The 16,689-nt window shown below is 37.9% G+C and overlaps 1 protein-coding gene across 1 annotated transcript in view; it reads right to left on the bottom strand.

Annotated features, from left to right (window-relative positions):
* DENND1B (DENN/MADD domain containing 1B) overlaps window positions 1–14,911 on the bottom strand; it is a gene marked incomplete at its 5' end in the record, with an annotated part of 149,949 nt that extends 135,038 nt beyond the window's left edge. Inside the window, one exon of the mRNA XM_009073966.1 lies at window positions 14,847–14,911. Within this exon, the coding sequence (XP_009072214.1) occupies window positions 14,847–14,911 (65 nt within the window). The remainder of the gene's footprint in view (window positions 1–14,846) is intronic.
* Window positions 14,912–16,689: the final 1,778 nt, after the last annotated feature.

Genomic DNA, 16,689 nt, shown 5'->3' with positions numbered 1-16,689 from the left:
AGCAGGAAGTTACAACTTTCACATAGATTTGCAACTGAAGTGCTGCTGTGGTGCAAAGGTAAGAACAGCACATAGTCCTGTTTCATCTTTCCAAGAGTAGATATTACAGCACTTCAAAGGAGGTCACAATCACAGTCCCCTCATATTTCATATTACAATAGCTTATAAAGAGGCTTTTTTAGGGGCTTTTTTTTTTTTGCAAGATTTTCTATTGCTTAAATATGTTTACAAGGTTATACGACAAATCTTCTCCACTGTCTTACCAACCAAATTCAGATTATTTGAGGGGAAAGTGTTGCTCAGCCATAAACTTCACCCCCACAGGCTCCTGCTTGAAAGGGAGCTCATAAAAGGTGCTTTAACTACAGCCAAACATATTGCTAATTATGGCTTAGTCGCCAATGAACATGCAAACTTAGGTTATTTTCTGATATTATTAAAAACTATTTTTAAGAAGTGTATTTACTTCAGGCACAAGAAGAGCTAGCACTTCGGAAAATTATGTAATTTCTCTATAAAGCACTTCTATCTTGACTTCCAGCAATGAGAACCAGCATATATATGCCACCTTCTTCATGGCAATTTCAGGAGTGCTCATCCCCTCACTTTTACTTCAGCTACACCAACACAGTTTCTGTGCAGCCATGCAGTAACTCAGACAGCTTTCGCTTTCTCCTAGATGTCTGTGGAAAGACAGTTTGGAGAACAGAGGACAGCAACACCTACCCCTACGACCAAATCAACCACTACCAAGAAATGCACTCCGCTCGGTATTAGTCATTCATTTCAAGTATCTATTTCCTGGCAAATGCTGTTCAAAGACTTGGGGTTTTTCAGCAGAATTTGCCCAATAGACACTTTTTAGCAGTAAAGCTGATTGATGTGGCCCACAGTAATGCATCACTTGAGCTTACAGCGATGAGAGCTGAGCTTTCATTACTTCCCTTCAGGGGTGACTTGCACTTCCTCCTAATGTAGAGTATGTTTTACCTTTGTGGAACAGTTTCTACCCCCAGTTGGGCTGAAGCTCAACATCAGCAAAACCCAACAGGTTTAAGGATTATGTCTGGCCCTTACAATGAGGAGTTTTTTCATCCTTTTCCCTTAGCACTGCTCAGTCAAATGAAAACATAAACCTCACGCATGCAAAGGAGGAAGCACAGACAATAACAGGACACTCAAAAGAAGAAAAAAAAAAAAAGACATCAGAGCTAGGTTTGTAAACATAGTCCAGAGCTGAAAGATTTTGTATCCTATTAATAACTACTGAGCTATCTAGCCACAAGTTAGAAAGATATTTCATCTATTGTTTAGAAAATGCTTTTCTGTGTTGACTTACCACCATTCAAAACCAGACTTGGCTGGAATCCTGTAGGACACTGTGTTTTGTTCCATCTCATCTTTGGTGTATGTGATCAGTTTTCTGGGCACAGGTAATTCTAGAGGGGAGGATTGCATTTCCTTGTACACAAAACAGATTATATCCACTCATCTCTGCCCATAACTTCTAACACAGCTACATATGAAAGAACGTTCTTGTTTCACTGCTCGCATACTTTAACTGAAGACAATTAAAATTTATAATGTCTAAGAATTTCAGAGTAGAGAAGTCAATTAGCATATCTCAAAAAAACACCATTTTCCAACACTACTCTATAGTAAACATTTTCTTAAGACGAACGTAATGAAGCTGCAAACATTGATTTCAAATTCATCTCTCTTGGCTACTGGTGTCCAAAGTAAATGTGGAATAAAAACTCTGTCTAATCCTGCATATTTGCAATACTCACATCATTCCAGTACCATCCAACACTGTAAAGTTAAACAAAAACCTCCAGAAATGTTAGTGAATCAGGTATGAATTTGATTGAGTAATTAAACTTTAGAACTATTGATTTATATTTCAAATGTGGTTTCTCTGATTTCTAAAACATACCATTTTCTTTTAATGGATCAGTATTGCTCTCTTACAAGAATACTAATTTCAAGTAACACACAGCATACACTATCATTTCTTTTTGTTTTACATATATGACAGGACTTCTAATATTCCCAGGAAATAGACTGAATATATACTGCTGGGACTTAAAACTTTCTGTAACACTTAACTGTTTTAACAGTTATCTCAGATGATGCAATTTGTACCTGTTTCATGATCTGCACTGTGTTCAACCCACAAGCACAAAGCTACTATATTAATTGCTATGCTAAGTAATATATACAAAGCAACATTACAAGCAATATGTCCAAAGCAACATTAACTAAATACAGGTCTTCAAACAAAACTAAGAAAGAAAACACCAAACCCACTTTGATCTCGTTGCATACAAAGCACTTTGAAACACCACTTTGTTTGCAACTACTGTTTAGGCTGTTCTGGCACTTTGTGGTTTTGTCTTCCTCACTTAAAGATGAATATTTCAAGATGTGCTGACCATTAAAACATACTGGTCATGCTTAGATAAATAATTTCTAGTGCTAAAATACACAGAACAGAACTCCAGTAGCAGAAGTACTCCAGCAGTATATGTCAGTGTCACATCAAGATAAAAGGAGGAGCATACATGACGAGACACAAAGCAAAGAATGCTCTTTTATCAGATTTTAAAATCCCATTATGTTTCTAAAACACAATGTGAGCAATTCCGATTTGGCTCCATACCCAGTTATGCTTTGCATGTAGTGAGGGTATATATTTACTTCACACAGATTGGCTCTAAATCCATATTATGATACAACTATAATGAGCACCTCTGCAACTCTCCTAAGTCGAATTCATTTCAGACTCTTTTACCAAAGTCATTAATGATGATGTGAACTGGTGAGTGCATAAATCATCCTGCAATCCCAGGCCACAACTTACTGACAAATATTTATCCTCAACACTTCTGTCTCCTTTTAGATGGGCTATTGAACATTTCAACACTTGGACAGTGTATGAAGTGCAGCTACTGTTCACCAGAAACAAAAATTTCTACTGGGTACTCCTTTTGCAGAGACTATATTAGAATATAGAATCATCAAAGCTGGAAGAAACCCTTAAGGTACCTTCATTTTCAGAGATGACCACACAAAGAGCCAAGGAACCATACAAAGTAACACCAACCAAAATACCCTGCTAGGAGTAGCCACAGAGATGAGTTCTGTGAGAGCAAATGCTGTTACCAACAAGTTTTCTGGAAAATGCAGAGAAAAGTGGTGTTTCAGAGCTGAGACATTCAGTCCCATATTAGGAGAGCCAAGCAAACCTACAGATTGAATAGAAGTAGTTTAGGGGTGGAAACAAAGTAATTTTTTTGTTTCTAAAGTTTCAATGCAGGCTGCAGTTTGAGATCTTTCTCATCTACTTAACATGCCTGAAGCAGAACATATATGAGCAGGCCAAATTCATGTTCCCCAGCACTTCCAGAACAAGTGCTTGGAATTTGCCTGTCCTTGTGGATTTACTGGCTTCAAGAGCTCTGCAACAGTCAACACAGTTCACTACCTTTTCATTTCCAGCCTTCATCCTATTTCACTTCCACAGAAAAGTTCTGGTAGTTTAATTTATTTTATTATTATTTGATCTGGTTTACCCTGTTTTTCATCATTTTCTCTAACAGTAACAGCTGGAAGGATTTCTGCTTTGTTCACTGTTGAAAACACAATGCAAACTCCCTCCAAGGACTGTGAGACCTGACAAGTATTCTCAATGACAGTTTGCTGTATCTGTCAGTGTCCAGTAACATCACACAAAACTGTTTATTTAAATAGAAGATAGTCACCATCACTAGCTGCCAGAGAATTTACGGCAGGCTTTAATTTATTCTGGTTTTTATTGCCAGTGAAAAACATTTTCAGCAGACACTTTAGAGGTGGGCACCTCAAGCTTTTTTTTTTTTTTCAAGCAGTTCCATAGTATTGATTTCTAACATCACAACCAAAAGAATTTATTTCAAATCATTCTCTGTAAAATTCAGCATATTACGTCAAGTCTAAGAAAGAAAATTCTCATTGAATTGCTTACTTTTTAATTACATATGCTACTTCTGAATTTTTTTCCCTGGCTGATTCTTGTATAAGCATTTTTAGAGTAGAACTTTTAAGATGACAGAGGGCTCCATCCTCAAGTTATAGCAGATGCAAACACATACTTACACACCCATTCCCGGAAACTCAAATGGGTTTACTCAGATGCACCAATTAAAAATGCCTGATTGAAACTGCAACTGAAGACACAGAACCTCAGATAACTGTTCCAGTGTCAGAAAGTTTTACCTTCCCTAGCATAGACTCACTGACATCACAGCCTCCCCCAACATGACAGCAAAAGCTCCTTAGTTTCAGCTCAAGAAGCAAGTGATTCATCTGCCACTAGGAAAGCCGAGTTGTTTTTAATCTGGGAATATTCTTAGCAGGGTAAAGCTACCTAGAGCCGCATGAATACCAGCAAAACTCTTTCCTGGACACAAAGTCTGCCAGTTGTGTCTGTTGTGTCATGATACTGTTAACTATTTTCAGTTCTACGAATTACTGCATGATGCCAATTTAGCACAGTTGTAGTCTTTAGGCAGAATTTTATTTCTAGAAAATTAAAATTCAGTCTACCTCCAAACCTGCAATGCTGTAAAGTGATCATGTGTGACAGGATTAGTTAGGTTTTTTCTTAAGAGCTAAATTTTGCCATGTGAACAGAAAACTGGAAAGAACCAGCAAAGTTGTGGAATCCATTTCTTCAAAAAATGGACAAGAGTTTAACATAACCCCAACAGAATTTCAACACTCAGGATTCTAGAAGCCCAAAAAAACCATCAGGAAGATAGCAGGACAGAGTTGTCTTCAGTTTCCTGAACTGGCAATACATTTATTAACAAACCCAGAAAATTTGAAATCAACGCTCAGAGATGAAACAACAGCCCATGCTACATAGCATGGCATGAAAAATCCCATCAGCTCCTCCTTGTCTGACCTGCACAACAGTCTCCTGCCAGTTCCAGAGGCAGCCCCACGAGGTGAATGGTGAGCCTGCCCATGGAGCAAGGCTGCCAGGTGCTGCCAAAGCAGGAAGGATGCCTACCTCACATGCTTTCAGCTGTGCCAGCTATTTGAAGTGAAACACAAACAGCAAACACACAGCTTAGGAGCCAAATGACCCCCAAAGGATGGGAACAGGATGCATAAATGATCAGCTCTTGATATCAAGACTAAGTTACAGTAACTGCTTCCTTCTCGTCACTCTAAAGGCACAGTGGTTTCACTCCATTATTTCAAACTTATGACAGAGCTACAGGTAAGTTTACAAACATCATACAATCCTTGTCTTTTACTTATATGCTGCTACTTTTTATTATTTTACATATGAACAGAACACAAAGACATCTACTGCAACACAAAACACTATTTCACATTTCCTTTTTTATACTTCATTTTAACCCAAGGATAAAAAAATTATGGCTGTCCTCCAACAACCAGCTGCCTTAAAATGCTAAGCTTTTCTTTGTAACTTCTGACAGAAATGATGCTGTGTCTTATTATCAGCCCAGCTTCCCTTGAGTTGAGTGCAACTATCACAACACAGTTAAATTCAACATTTAGCATCCAGTATTTAAATACAAAGACAGCAGATTTTTGCGTTTGCCTCATCCTGCAACAGAGCAAAAGAACTGCCTCCTCCCAAAAGCAAACACTTGACTCCAACGACACAATGACACCACAGCTTTACAACATTTATATGAGTTCTAATACAAGTTCAAGTGGTACAACAAATAAAATCCTTGATGTGAACAGCATCTAAAGGCAGATAAATAGGAAGTATTTGTGTCCCTCTTTTCCCTTTTGAGTTTAAGGAAAAATACAATGGTAAACCATTCACAGCAAAATATCTCACTTATGATGATTATGCCTCTATGGTAATTAAACCTGGCATTGACTAAGAAAGTTTCTAAAGTTTCTTAGAAAACTTTAGAAGTTTCCTAAGAAATCCTAACTAATATGCTCTTTTCAGACACGAGTTTGTGATTTTAGGGAGTTTTTAATCTACATCTGAATACCCATTCAAATGTGTAAAGAAAGCAGATCCAGGAAACATAAGCCAAGGGCGTTGTTCAAGCCTTGTTTCTAATTAAGGATTTAATACTTGGACAGCACCTTCCAAACAAGGATTGAGAATTTTGCAAAGGAAAACAGTATGACTGTAAACTGCTGCCTTGGCTTTTGCAGCTCAGGAAGCACAGATACCACACCCAACATCTTGTTCAGGCCTTTTTCTCTCACCACTTCTGCTTTTGCTCTTCTTTTTTCCATAAAAAGTTCAGTATCAAGTTTTAATCTTTTCTCCTAAACCAGATTCACAAAACATAAGAAGTCTTTGTTCACTCAAGTTATTCAGTGCTAAGCATACAGATCCAAGATACATGGAAAAATGTTAAATATAAGAAGTGTTTTTAGCATTTAAGTACTTTCCCTGTCAGAGACACAGAACCTTCCATCCTAAGTATGTGCTTGTAAATATGTTTTTACCTCAATCTTGGAGTTATCACACATCAGCCTACCACAAAAAATAGAGATTCCTAACGTATTAGTTGCAAAGCAGTGCTAGGCTCAAATTGCTCTCACTACACAAAACTATTTGAAAGAAAAAAAATAGCACTTTTCTTGGCTTCAGAGGTTTTTAAGGCCTTCGTGAACACTTACGTAACTGTTCTCTTTGTAGCCCCGATCATATTTTATTCTATTTAAAAACAGAAGTATCTATTTCAACAGTTATATGATGAGCATGTGCATCTACATGTATCTGACATTCCCCAGATAATATCATCAGTGGCAAAGGAAAAAACATTAAAAAGACTATTTCTGTGAAGCAGACAGGAAACCCTACACTTCAGCCTCTTCAAGTTACTGGTAGACAGAGAAGTGTCTTATGGCTTTGCAAAAAAAAAAAATAAAAAAAATAAATAAATAAATTTAAAACCTTGAAAGTTTAACCCGTTTTCAACGGGTTTTTTCAGCAGATTTTGAATCCTCTGTACATTAAAACAAAAAAAAAAATTAAACTACACATGAAGAGAGGGAGCAACATAACATATCTCCTTAAAGAATGATAACCCTCTGTGTACAATGGGCTGCCCAGTGTGTGGGAGGGCCCAAGCATGCTGACATTAGCTTAGGAAAATATGCAAACTCTTAATACTTCTGAATGCAAGCAATTTAAAAGCCTGCAAACTGTCCCCCAGGCAGCCATCTCAAATAGTGAAGAAGTAAAATCAAACTAAAATTAAATTTGAAAAAAGCATAGAAATGTCAACTTTCATATGGATTTACTATGTTATATGGTACAGGTTGCTGGTTTCTGCTTATACTAAGTTGTAATAACACTAGTACGTTCATTCTACTCAAATTTTATACAAAATCCTTTTTATAACAACTTCATATTTCTATTAGTTAACTCATCAAGTTTTTTCCTTTTAATTTCACTGCCCAAAACCCAATCACACTACGGAAAGTGGCATATGGTATCACATGAAAAAATGACACAGACGGGCAAGTGCCTGCAGGGGAATAATTCATCTCTACCAGCACTGATACCACAGCTCCTGCCCCCACATGACCACAGCGAGAATCTCTGGAGCAGAGCAGAGCCTGCCACTCTCCCAGGACTCTCCTGGCTGCTGGGGGAGTAGGGTCATCCCTCCCCACCAAGGTCTCTTCTCCCCGGTAAAGAATGCAGGGGAGATAGGAGAAAGGGCTTCCTTGACCTATTTCTTCAGCAGCTCTCACCCTTTCCCCTCCTACACACACATATCTGCACCCACCTCCAAATTACACATACATCCAAGAATCTCTGTAGGTTGGTAGAAAAAAAAATTCTGGAGGAAATGAGACACTGAAAAGTAGCAACATTTTCCTTCACATTTTTGCGTCTGTGAAGAAAGAGAAGCTGAAAAGCTGGAGTGACTACACTCCATTTCTCTGTCTCTGGTGAACAAAGGGAAAAGGTGAAAAGCATCAAAAAGCCAGTCTATATCTTAGATTCAAAAATCATAGTTGCTTAATTGGCTTTGTTGTTCATAATCCTCCAACACCCACTCTTTGCTAGTGATAGTCCAAACACGAAGAAGACATTGTTCATGCCCTGAGGGGCTTTCCAATTAAATGCAAGAAATTTGAATATAATGAAAACACTCATTTAGACACAACTGGAGGGTTTAAAGATTATAATCTATAAAAGACTTACACATATGCTTGGTACCCATACACAAAAGCTTCAGCCAAACTCTGGCTCATCTTCCTTGGTTTTGTCAAAAGGACCAAAGTGATGCACTACCTGCTGTTCATACACTACCTGCTTTTGCCTTTGAAACATTTAAATAATCCTCAACAAAAGACTGTGAAATATTCTTTTCCTAATCAATCAACCCTATAGAGAAACTAGGCTAGATTAAATGTCCTTTTCCAAGCTTTTTAGGTACCACCATTTGAAAACTTCAACAGGAAAATGAAGAAACCATTACAGAGAAGTAGCATTAATCTAAAGAACAACATACAAGTTAATTAGGTGGGGGTGAGGGGGGGAATATTATGCTTGATGAAACTTCAGAAGAGTATGGAAAAAAAGTTGTTTTTTTTAAATACACAAAACCTGCATCTAAGACTATTAAGAAGATAGCCCATGTTCTGAAATGACATTGTACCAACTGAAAAAGCATCTTTAACTGTTCAGTGGTGTAAAATAAATTCTATTATGGTAACATAATACTTGAGACTAAAAATATACATACAAATGAGAGCCTTGTAAGAAAGCTTATCTAGTTCACAGCAACATATAGTTGCTCTTCATAGTCATCCGAAGATCAGAGCATGCTTTACAAAATTAAAGAAACTTAACTTTCTGTGGGCCAGTACTTATTCAGTACCCTTCAACTTAAAACCAACAGTGAAAAAGGTTGGCAGTAGATAAAGATTATATCAAATATTTTAACTGCTCTTGAAAAAAATCCTGCTGTCATCTTCATGTCATACACTCATAGAACTATCTTTCTCATCAGGTTCAAGTGATGCTCTACCAAAAAACATACCGCAGAGGAAAGGAGTTATCTTGATCAGCATGTTACACCCACCACCTCAGAGTCTGTGGTTAATAAACAACTCTTCTCTAAAGTGAAGAAAAAAGAAAAAGAGGTGCTTGCTCTGTCCACAATCTCGAAGGCAGCTTTGGAAGGCTCTTAAAAAGGTGTCCACCTTACCAAAGCTGGACACCTTATTCTTGGACAAAACTGCCAACTGCATTCAACTTTTTTTTCAGAACTAGCACCTTCCTGGAACTACATATTTTATTAGTACCTTATAGACCACAATCAAATCTCATACCAAGAATTTTGCATTTCTAGACTAATTCCTGGACTTAAATCATATAGTTTTTAACTCCACCAATATACAATTTAACTGCTTTCCACAGCTTTTCCTTGAAAATTTAATGAAAATAAGACCCTTTAAGAAAAGTAATTTAGAGATCACACATCACTAAGATTTATTATCATTCTGGCAGAGGCAAGATAAACTACAGGAGTTATTCATGCAATTCAACACAACCTATTTAACACCTCTGAAAATCACAGATCTAGTCCAAGAGCTATAGAAAGCTTCTTAGCCTTGAAGGAGGAAATAGAGACAAAGCAATCCAATTTCAAGTGGTGTTCCAACAATTACTCTTAGATGGAACAGAACAAGAACTGCTATTTCAAAGCAAAACTAGAACAGTCAGGACTAGAACTGTCCTAGAACCAAACCACAGCATTCAGTTGCTGACTTTCCTGGATCTACCTGCACACTCTGTGGAGCATTTTTGCTGCTTTTTGTATGTGCTATAATCAAAGAAAATGAAGGTGTAGCTAACTGTCCTCTCTTAACCACACAGACTGAAACCAGTCTGAGTCACCTTCTTGGGAAACTGCAAGCAGAAATGCTGAAGACTTTATGGTCACAGACAATGTGCAACAGCTTCTTTCTACTGCTAGCTGCTATATTTGCATTGGCTTTTGCATCTGACATTTGCAGCCCAGTTTCAATAGAATCAATATATATGATGCACAGTTCATAGAATGCATTAGATTACCAACTCCATCTTTGCACATTTAACCAAAATCTAAATTCTATGCAAAAACTGTGCATGCAGAGATAAATATACACTCCTCACAAAGATTACAATGACACTATTCTTTTGCACACGTGGAAAAAGTTCAGAAACATCAACTTTGCAGGAATTCAATTTGCTTTGCGTGATAGAAGGACCCAGATAGGAAAAAAATGAAATAAAAATTTAAAAAGGAGCTGCAGACTGCATTGTTTAAATAATTTCTAGGCTCCAGGACATCTTACAGTGCCAGCTACGGAATAATTTTCACATAATAAGAGAGTGCCAGGAGAAAAGTAGAGTTGCTGTAGGTGCAGCTGTTGAAGAGTCTTGATCCAATTGCCTCATGTAAGACTATGCACTCAGGATACCTGTACTACTGCATTACTCCTGATTCCTAGAAAAGGTGATTCAGCCCAAAGTGCAAAAAAACCTTACACCTTTTCACCCTAAGGCTAAAGAGCAATTCTTGCCCTTAAAATAACACAACAGCTTCAATAATATCTGTTATCAAGTTGTCCTCCGGGTCTGCAAGTGAAAATTTAATACAGAAGGCCTGCTGCTGATGTTAAATTGAGCACACATTCATGCTAATTTTTTTTGTTTCCTTGTTCATTAAGGTGTAACACAGAAAAGAATTATGAAAATCTGCAACTGCCTAGAAGGCAATGTAAAATGTTCTGCTAGTGAGGTGCTACTCACACTGCAAGCCACACTCATAATTAACAAATACTGGTCTGCTGGAATAGCTTAGCACTTATCCCCCAGTCACTTAGCAAACTGTGGTGAACAGAAGATAATTCATCTTAAAGTTTTGCACGAATTGGGGTACGAATTTTCAAAGTGGAAGTCGTCACAACAACCAGTTACTATGTTTGAAAGTATCATGTTAATTGATGCTTACTATCTTGACCACTCCAAGGGACTGGAAATTATGGCATGGGCTATACTGGTCCTAAAGGGTTTTTTTCTCCTCTTTGGAGATTAAATCTGAATACACAGTAAGCAATATATTCTAAGCTGTTGAGGGAACCACATCCTGTTTCGTGCTAAGTGTAGGCATTACACTTAAACAGATCTATCTTTAGAGTGAAGACTAAACAAAGCTTGTCAGCAACAGCAAAAAGAAAAGTTACAATTGCTGTTAGTAGACCAACGGAGTGCTCAATTATCAGAATATTTAAGTAGAGAGTACCCTTTTTTCTCTCCTGCCCCAAAAATGAGGAAAGGGTTAGAAGATCACTATCCTAGCAATGCTACTGTGCACTCCTATTGTCTAAAATAGAGAGAAAAGGAGAGCACAGCTCAAAGGATGATCTGCTCAGGATTAAAGACACTACATTAAAAACTAAATATTCAAGTATCCAAGCTACTCTTAAATCAAAAAAAAAAAAAACCAAAACCACCCCAACAGGTACCCAATGGGAAACAATTTTTAACCAGATATAAATATATCCTAGTACAACTGAGCCTGCAACCAATCCAGTAGCTACCTACCATACATGAAGTGCTAAATTTGTATTAACCTACATGAAACATCTTAGAAAACAATGTTGACAATAATTAGTGGAATGATTTAAGACCAAATTTCATAATACATATAAACCTTGCTGCATTTCAGGTATGTATGATCCTTTATAGTTGGAAGATTCCTAGGACATTGTCAAATCTGAAAAATTAACATTCCTTGAAAGCTATCTTGTAATTAAAAAGTTATCTCAAAATCCTTTCCCAAAAGCATAACAATTTTAACAGCAAAATTTTTCAGCATGTCACACTATTGCAGGCATATAACATCCACATAAAAACATCTTATTGAGAGCTACACGTGCAGCAGGGCAACCTCAGTTCTTATTTGTTAGCACAGTTACACACTGGCACATGGAAATTCAAATGCAGGAAAATGCACACGAGGGCAGAGCTTGAAAAGAAAAAGCTTAAAGATACGTGGGTCACATTAAGGTCTTCCTCTCTCCTAAGTCGGTTTCTCCTGCTGCTCACTCATGCAGGGAGATCATAATTTGGTGGCTGTGATATTTCCACGGCAACACTAGTGACAGTGATGTCACAAATTCAGCCCTGACATAGCTTCAGGATCAAGTACAAGGAGCAGATGGGATGCGAGGGAGAAAGCCCCTATTTAAACACAAATCTCTTTCATAAGAAAGAAAGAAGCATGAGCAAAGAAACAGGTGAATGGATCACGTTTTCAAGTATGATATATATTCAAAAGATTATCCTAGCATGAAAATCTATTTAAAGGCAAGACCTACAATACAGGGTAACTGTCAAATTTGTTAGGCCTTATAATAAACCAACCTTGAAAGCTCCCTGTTTAGCATGACAAGCCTTGTGCTCCATTTCTAAAGTGGCAGTGAAGACAATACACTTTTGTCCCTTGTGAATTTCCTTTAAATAACTCTAACATTCAGATATATTAATTTGATACATCACTGTGCTCATAATACCATATGTAAATATGATGTCAAGCCCTCACTGGAGTGAGTTTGTTATCTGAATTAGATATGATATGAAAGACATTAAAACAAATCCCACATGGGTCACCAAGTACAGCAGGATGGTAACTGGAATATTCAGCCAGCATTATTTGATTGGTAAAAGGGGACTGTACTTTTCTACTGATCTGTGGACACATACAAGAATCAACAAAAGCTCCAGGTCTGCTCAAAGACCCCTAAATCCTTCACCAGTTACACACCACAGACTCCAACATCACTGATATCAGACCTCATTCCTGCCTTTGGCCAACACATGGACCTACAGCAACTGAGCCCACACAGTGTAGAAGGGGATGGTGGCAAGAAGTGGAAGAGCAGAGGGTGCAAACACAATGTAATCACAAATACAGTATCCACACTAACTCAGGTCACAGTGCAAGGCGATACACAGATTTCTTGAAGACAACACCCCACAGAGGACAACTGATTAACAGCAAAAACACCTACTGAGGGAGGCAGCAGAAGTACCTACAACCAAAATTCAGGCACAGGCAGTCACTGACAAAGCTGCAAGCAATGAGAAGTGGTTTCTTATAGCAGCAGAGGCAGAAAGATGCAAATGAAAAGTCAAAAGTCAAACAGGAAAGAAGAGGAAATAAAAGGATATAGATGGATGTTCTGATCACTGAAGAAAAAAAACCCACATTTTTTAAGACTACATGATGAAGACCTGAGAGGATTATCAACAGCCTAGATCTCAGGAAGTAAAGAAAGAAAGGGAATAAAATCTCAGGCACCTGAGCCGAAGCCTAGATGTGAACAGGCCCCCAGAAAGGGATGTTGAGTGGAAGCAGAGTCTAAAAGGACAGTGCAAGGAGGACCAGATCAGAATCAGAAGCCAAGTAGCTAAGCAGGGTTCCCAGACATCATCTATGAAATCAGCATGGTAAAAACTGCAAAAGGGAGAGAACAGAAGGCAAAATGTGCCATGATACAAACCACAACAATGATAAGAGATAGGGAAGATTTGCCAAGTCATGACTGTACCAACAGCAAGTCAAAAAAGCAAGCAAGAAACTGAAGGATGCTGGCTAGTCACAAAAAAAAGTGAAAGCATCCAAGGACTGCACCAGGCCCAAGATGTCACTTCACAACTAAAAGAACAATCTTACAAAAAGGGGAGGAAAAAAAAAAATAGAGAAATTTGAGGCATCAGTAAAGGATCATATATATATATATATAACAAACATGTAACAGGTATAGAAAAGTCTGTTGGGACTGTCAGGAAAAGACCTAAAGAACTACAACTGTTTAGCTTCAACAAAAATGGTTTTTTTTGCAAACACATTAAACATATTCCCATGACACCACTAACAGAAATTATGTCTGAAATTAAAAAAAAAAAAAAGGAATAGGTTGAGACTATAAACTTCTATAAGCTTCTTACTTGTTAGAGCAGTAAACTCTGGAAACAGCACCCATTAACACAGCAGGATAAGAAATATACTCTATTTTAAGATACAGTTTATTGTTTTTACAATTGTGATTAAGACACAGCTGTCACAGACTAACATGACAACAACACAACCTCACCAAGACTCCTCCCCTCCCTGTACCTTTTAAGGCCAACAGCCTCAGATGAGAACAGGAACTGAGTTCCCCCAGTGGACTTTCAAGAGGTCACTTTAACTTCAGCACTGGAAATCCCATCTCTTTTTCACCCAAGATGAAAAAAGTCTCTCTCAGACAACTCTTGCACTACTACATCTCTTTTACCATGTGTTTATAGAGACATGAAACTGATGGCTAATATAAACTCAAGTCAGCACTCATTGCTATTTGTATGGTGTATCAAACCAAAGCAGCTGCCAAACACGAGCTACAAAGAAAGTCTCTTTCTATTGTTGCTCAGAAAATAACTTACTTTCACCCTATCACACTGATCAAAATGAGCATTCCATGGACAAACAGAAGTCAACTGTTCTCCTAAAGTGAAATCTTACAAAAAAAAACAATGAATTAAGAGTTCAGAAGTGCAGAAGACACAATTCAAGTCCAAGCTTAGCAAACAGTTCTCTCAGAACAAAAATATAACAACAGAAACCCACAACAACTATAAATTAATAGATTTTTTAAAACCATAAAAGATCCATAGTTGCTTTCTAATACAATCTCAAGCCAACAGCCATTCAAAATACAAGGTAACACTAGATCAAAATGCAAACCACTTTTTCAAGCTCTCATTTCTATAAATCAGTATCATAGGCACAGTGTATTACCTTCGTTTTCAGATGCTTGGCATTTTACTTTCAGTACCAAATCAAAGGTACGTTCTGGATTTTCCCTGGAAGAAGCAAATACAACCAATTAATCACATATGTTTTCAGATTGGGTTTCTACCGTGTTATATCCTTCCGATTCTTCTTGCACAGACTATAATTAAAGTATCATTAAAACGAAACTAGAAAGCAAATTAGTTCTAAGGAAGAACCAAAGAGTCACATTTCCCTCTACAGCTTTAAGAAAGGAGTAAGGAAGATAAACAAGGTAAAATGTGTGATTTATTTACGTGATACTGTCACTGCCTTATACATCAAATAGATTTTAAGTCACTCCATCATACCCCACGTAACAGCTGAGGAAAAAAAAAGAGCTCCTACAATCCTTATCAATCAATCAATCTGAAACATATTAATAGAGCACAGGCAGCCTTATCCAAAGCTATGTTTTATTTCTACTCCACAGGAATAGCCCATCATTAAGCCTTCCCTTTTAATTCCATGAGTTTAGCCACCATCCCTTAAATGCATATGATTACCACCACAAGGCTGAGAATCACTTAGCTTCCTCTTTCACAAAGATATTGATCGTGAGCTTTGACTTTTAAAGGCTGAATCTCAGGCATGATTCACTGAGTGGGAAAACATTAGTGCAATAAGTGGGGATGGACACAAGCCCAGGCTGCCCAGGAAGACGGAGCCTCCCTCTCTGCCATGGGCAGCACTGTGTGACAGCCGACGCCTGTCTCACCTCACCAGTAAATACACACCTGACAATAATAAACTGCATTAATTAACACTCAACCTAATCCCAAACTAAGTATTTATTAGAACAGTTCTAAACACCATTGCTACACCACTCACCCCTCTCTGCCTACTGAGCACACTGCTATTTATATTAAAAACAAGCGGTATAACCGCACCCGTATCAATTATCTGTTTAACCACATAAAAGGCTCACACTCAACTCCCTTCTTGCGTAACACTCCCACTGAAATCGTCTGGAAATGTAGGCAAATAACAATTTTCAGGAATAGGGTCCAGGTTTCTAGAATGCTTCAAATAAAGCATACAGCAAATTAACACACTGTTGTTTCTTTAAAGCAAGTTTTGAATGAAATCCAAAGGCTGAGCTGGGGAAAATTTCAGCTGTCACAAATTAATTGATTCACTCCCTGCTTTCACTGACCTCAGCACCATCATCAACTGAGACACGCAATTACAGTCTAAGGTTATGGAGACATAACCTGCCCATATCACAATCTCTCCTCGCATTTTAAGGCATTTAGTTGGAAAAATCCTGTATCTACTGATCCTGTGTGTAGGAGATCAAATTCTGCTCTGAGTTACAACAGCTTAAATCCAGGATATTGGAGATTTACTCTGGTATTAAACCCTGCCCACTGTTCCTCTCACTGGTGAGCAGGTTCAGAATGAAACTGGTAAGGCTGGGCTTCCTTCAGCCACCTAGAAAAGCACACCACAAAAATCTTTCATTTCAAAGAAATGACATCTCCCCATGACGTTACTCTAGCTCAGGCATTGGGTTTATACTCCCAGGTTGAGGTTTTAATGTGAATCAGTTCAAGTGTTATGAGCGCTTCTAACTCAACTCCTAGCTGAATTATGCTTGTGGAAAAAAAAAAAAGGCTCTTTGAAGTAACACTGCCTTCCGTCTTTCACTATAGTACTCTAAAACTGCTTTTGCAGAAAAAAAAAACGCTTCTAAGTTTACTCTTCACATCCCACTACGCTTAGAAGTGTCACAAACGTGTCAAACTCATCCGAGAATTGTCAGACCGTCTCTCGTCTCTCCCACAGCTACGCGGCGGCAGGCAGCGTA

Source organism: Acanthisitta chloris, unplaced genomic scaffold (assembly GCF_000695815.1).
Source record: "Acanthisitta chloris isolate BGI_N310 unplaced genomic scaffold, ASM69581v1 scaffold14104, whole genome shotgun sequence".
NCBI lineage: Eukaryota > Metazoa > Chordata > Aves > Passeriformes > Acanthisittidae > Acanthisitta > Acanthisitta chloris.
The sequence above is the reverse complement of the archived record's forward strand: the minus strand, read 5'-3'. Positions and strand labels throughout refer to the sequence as shown.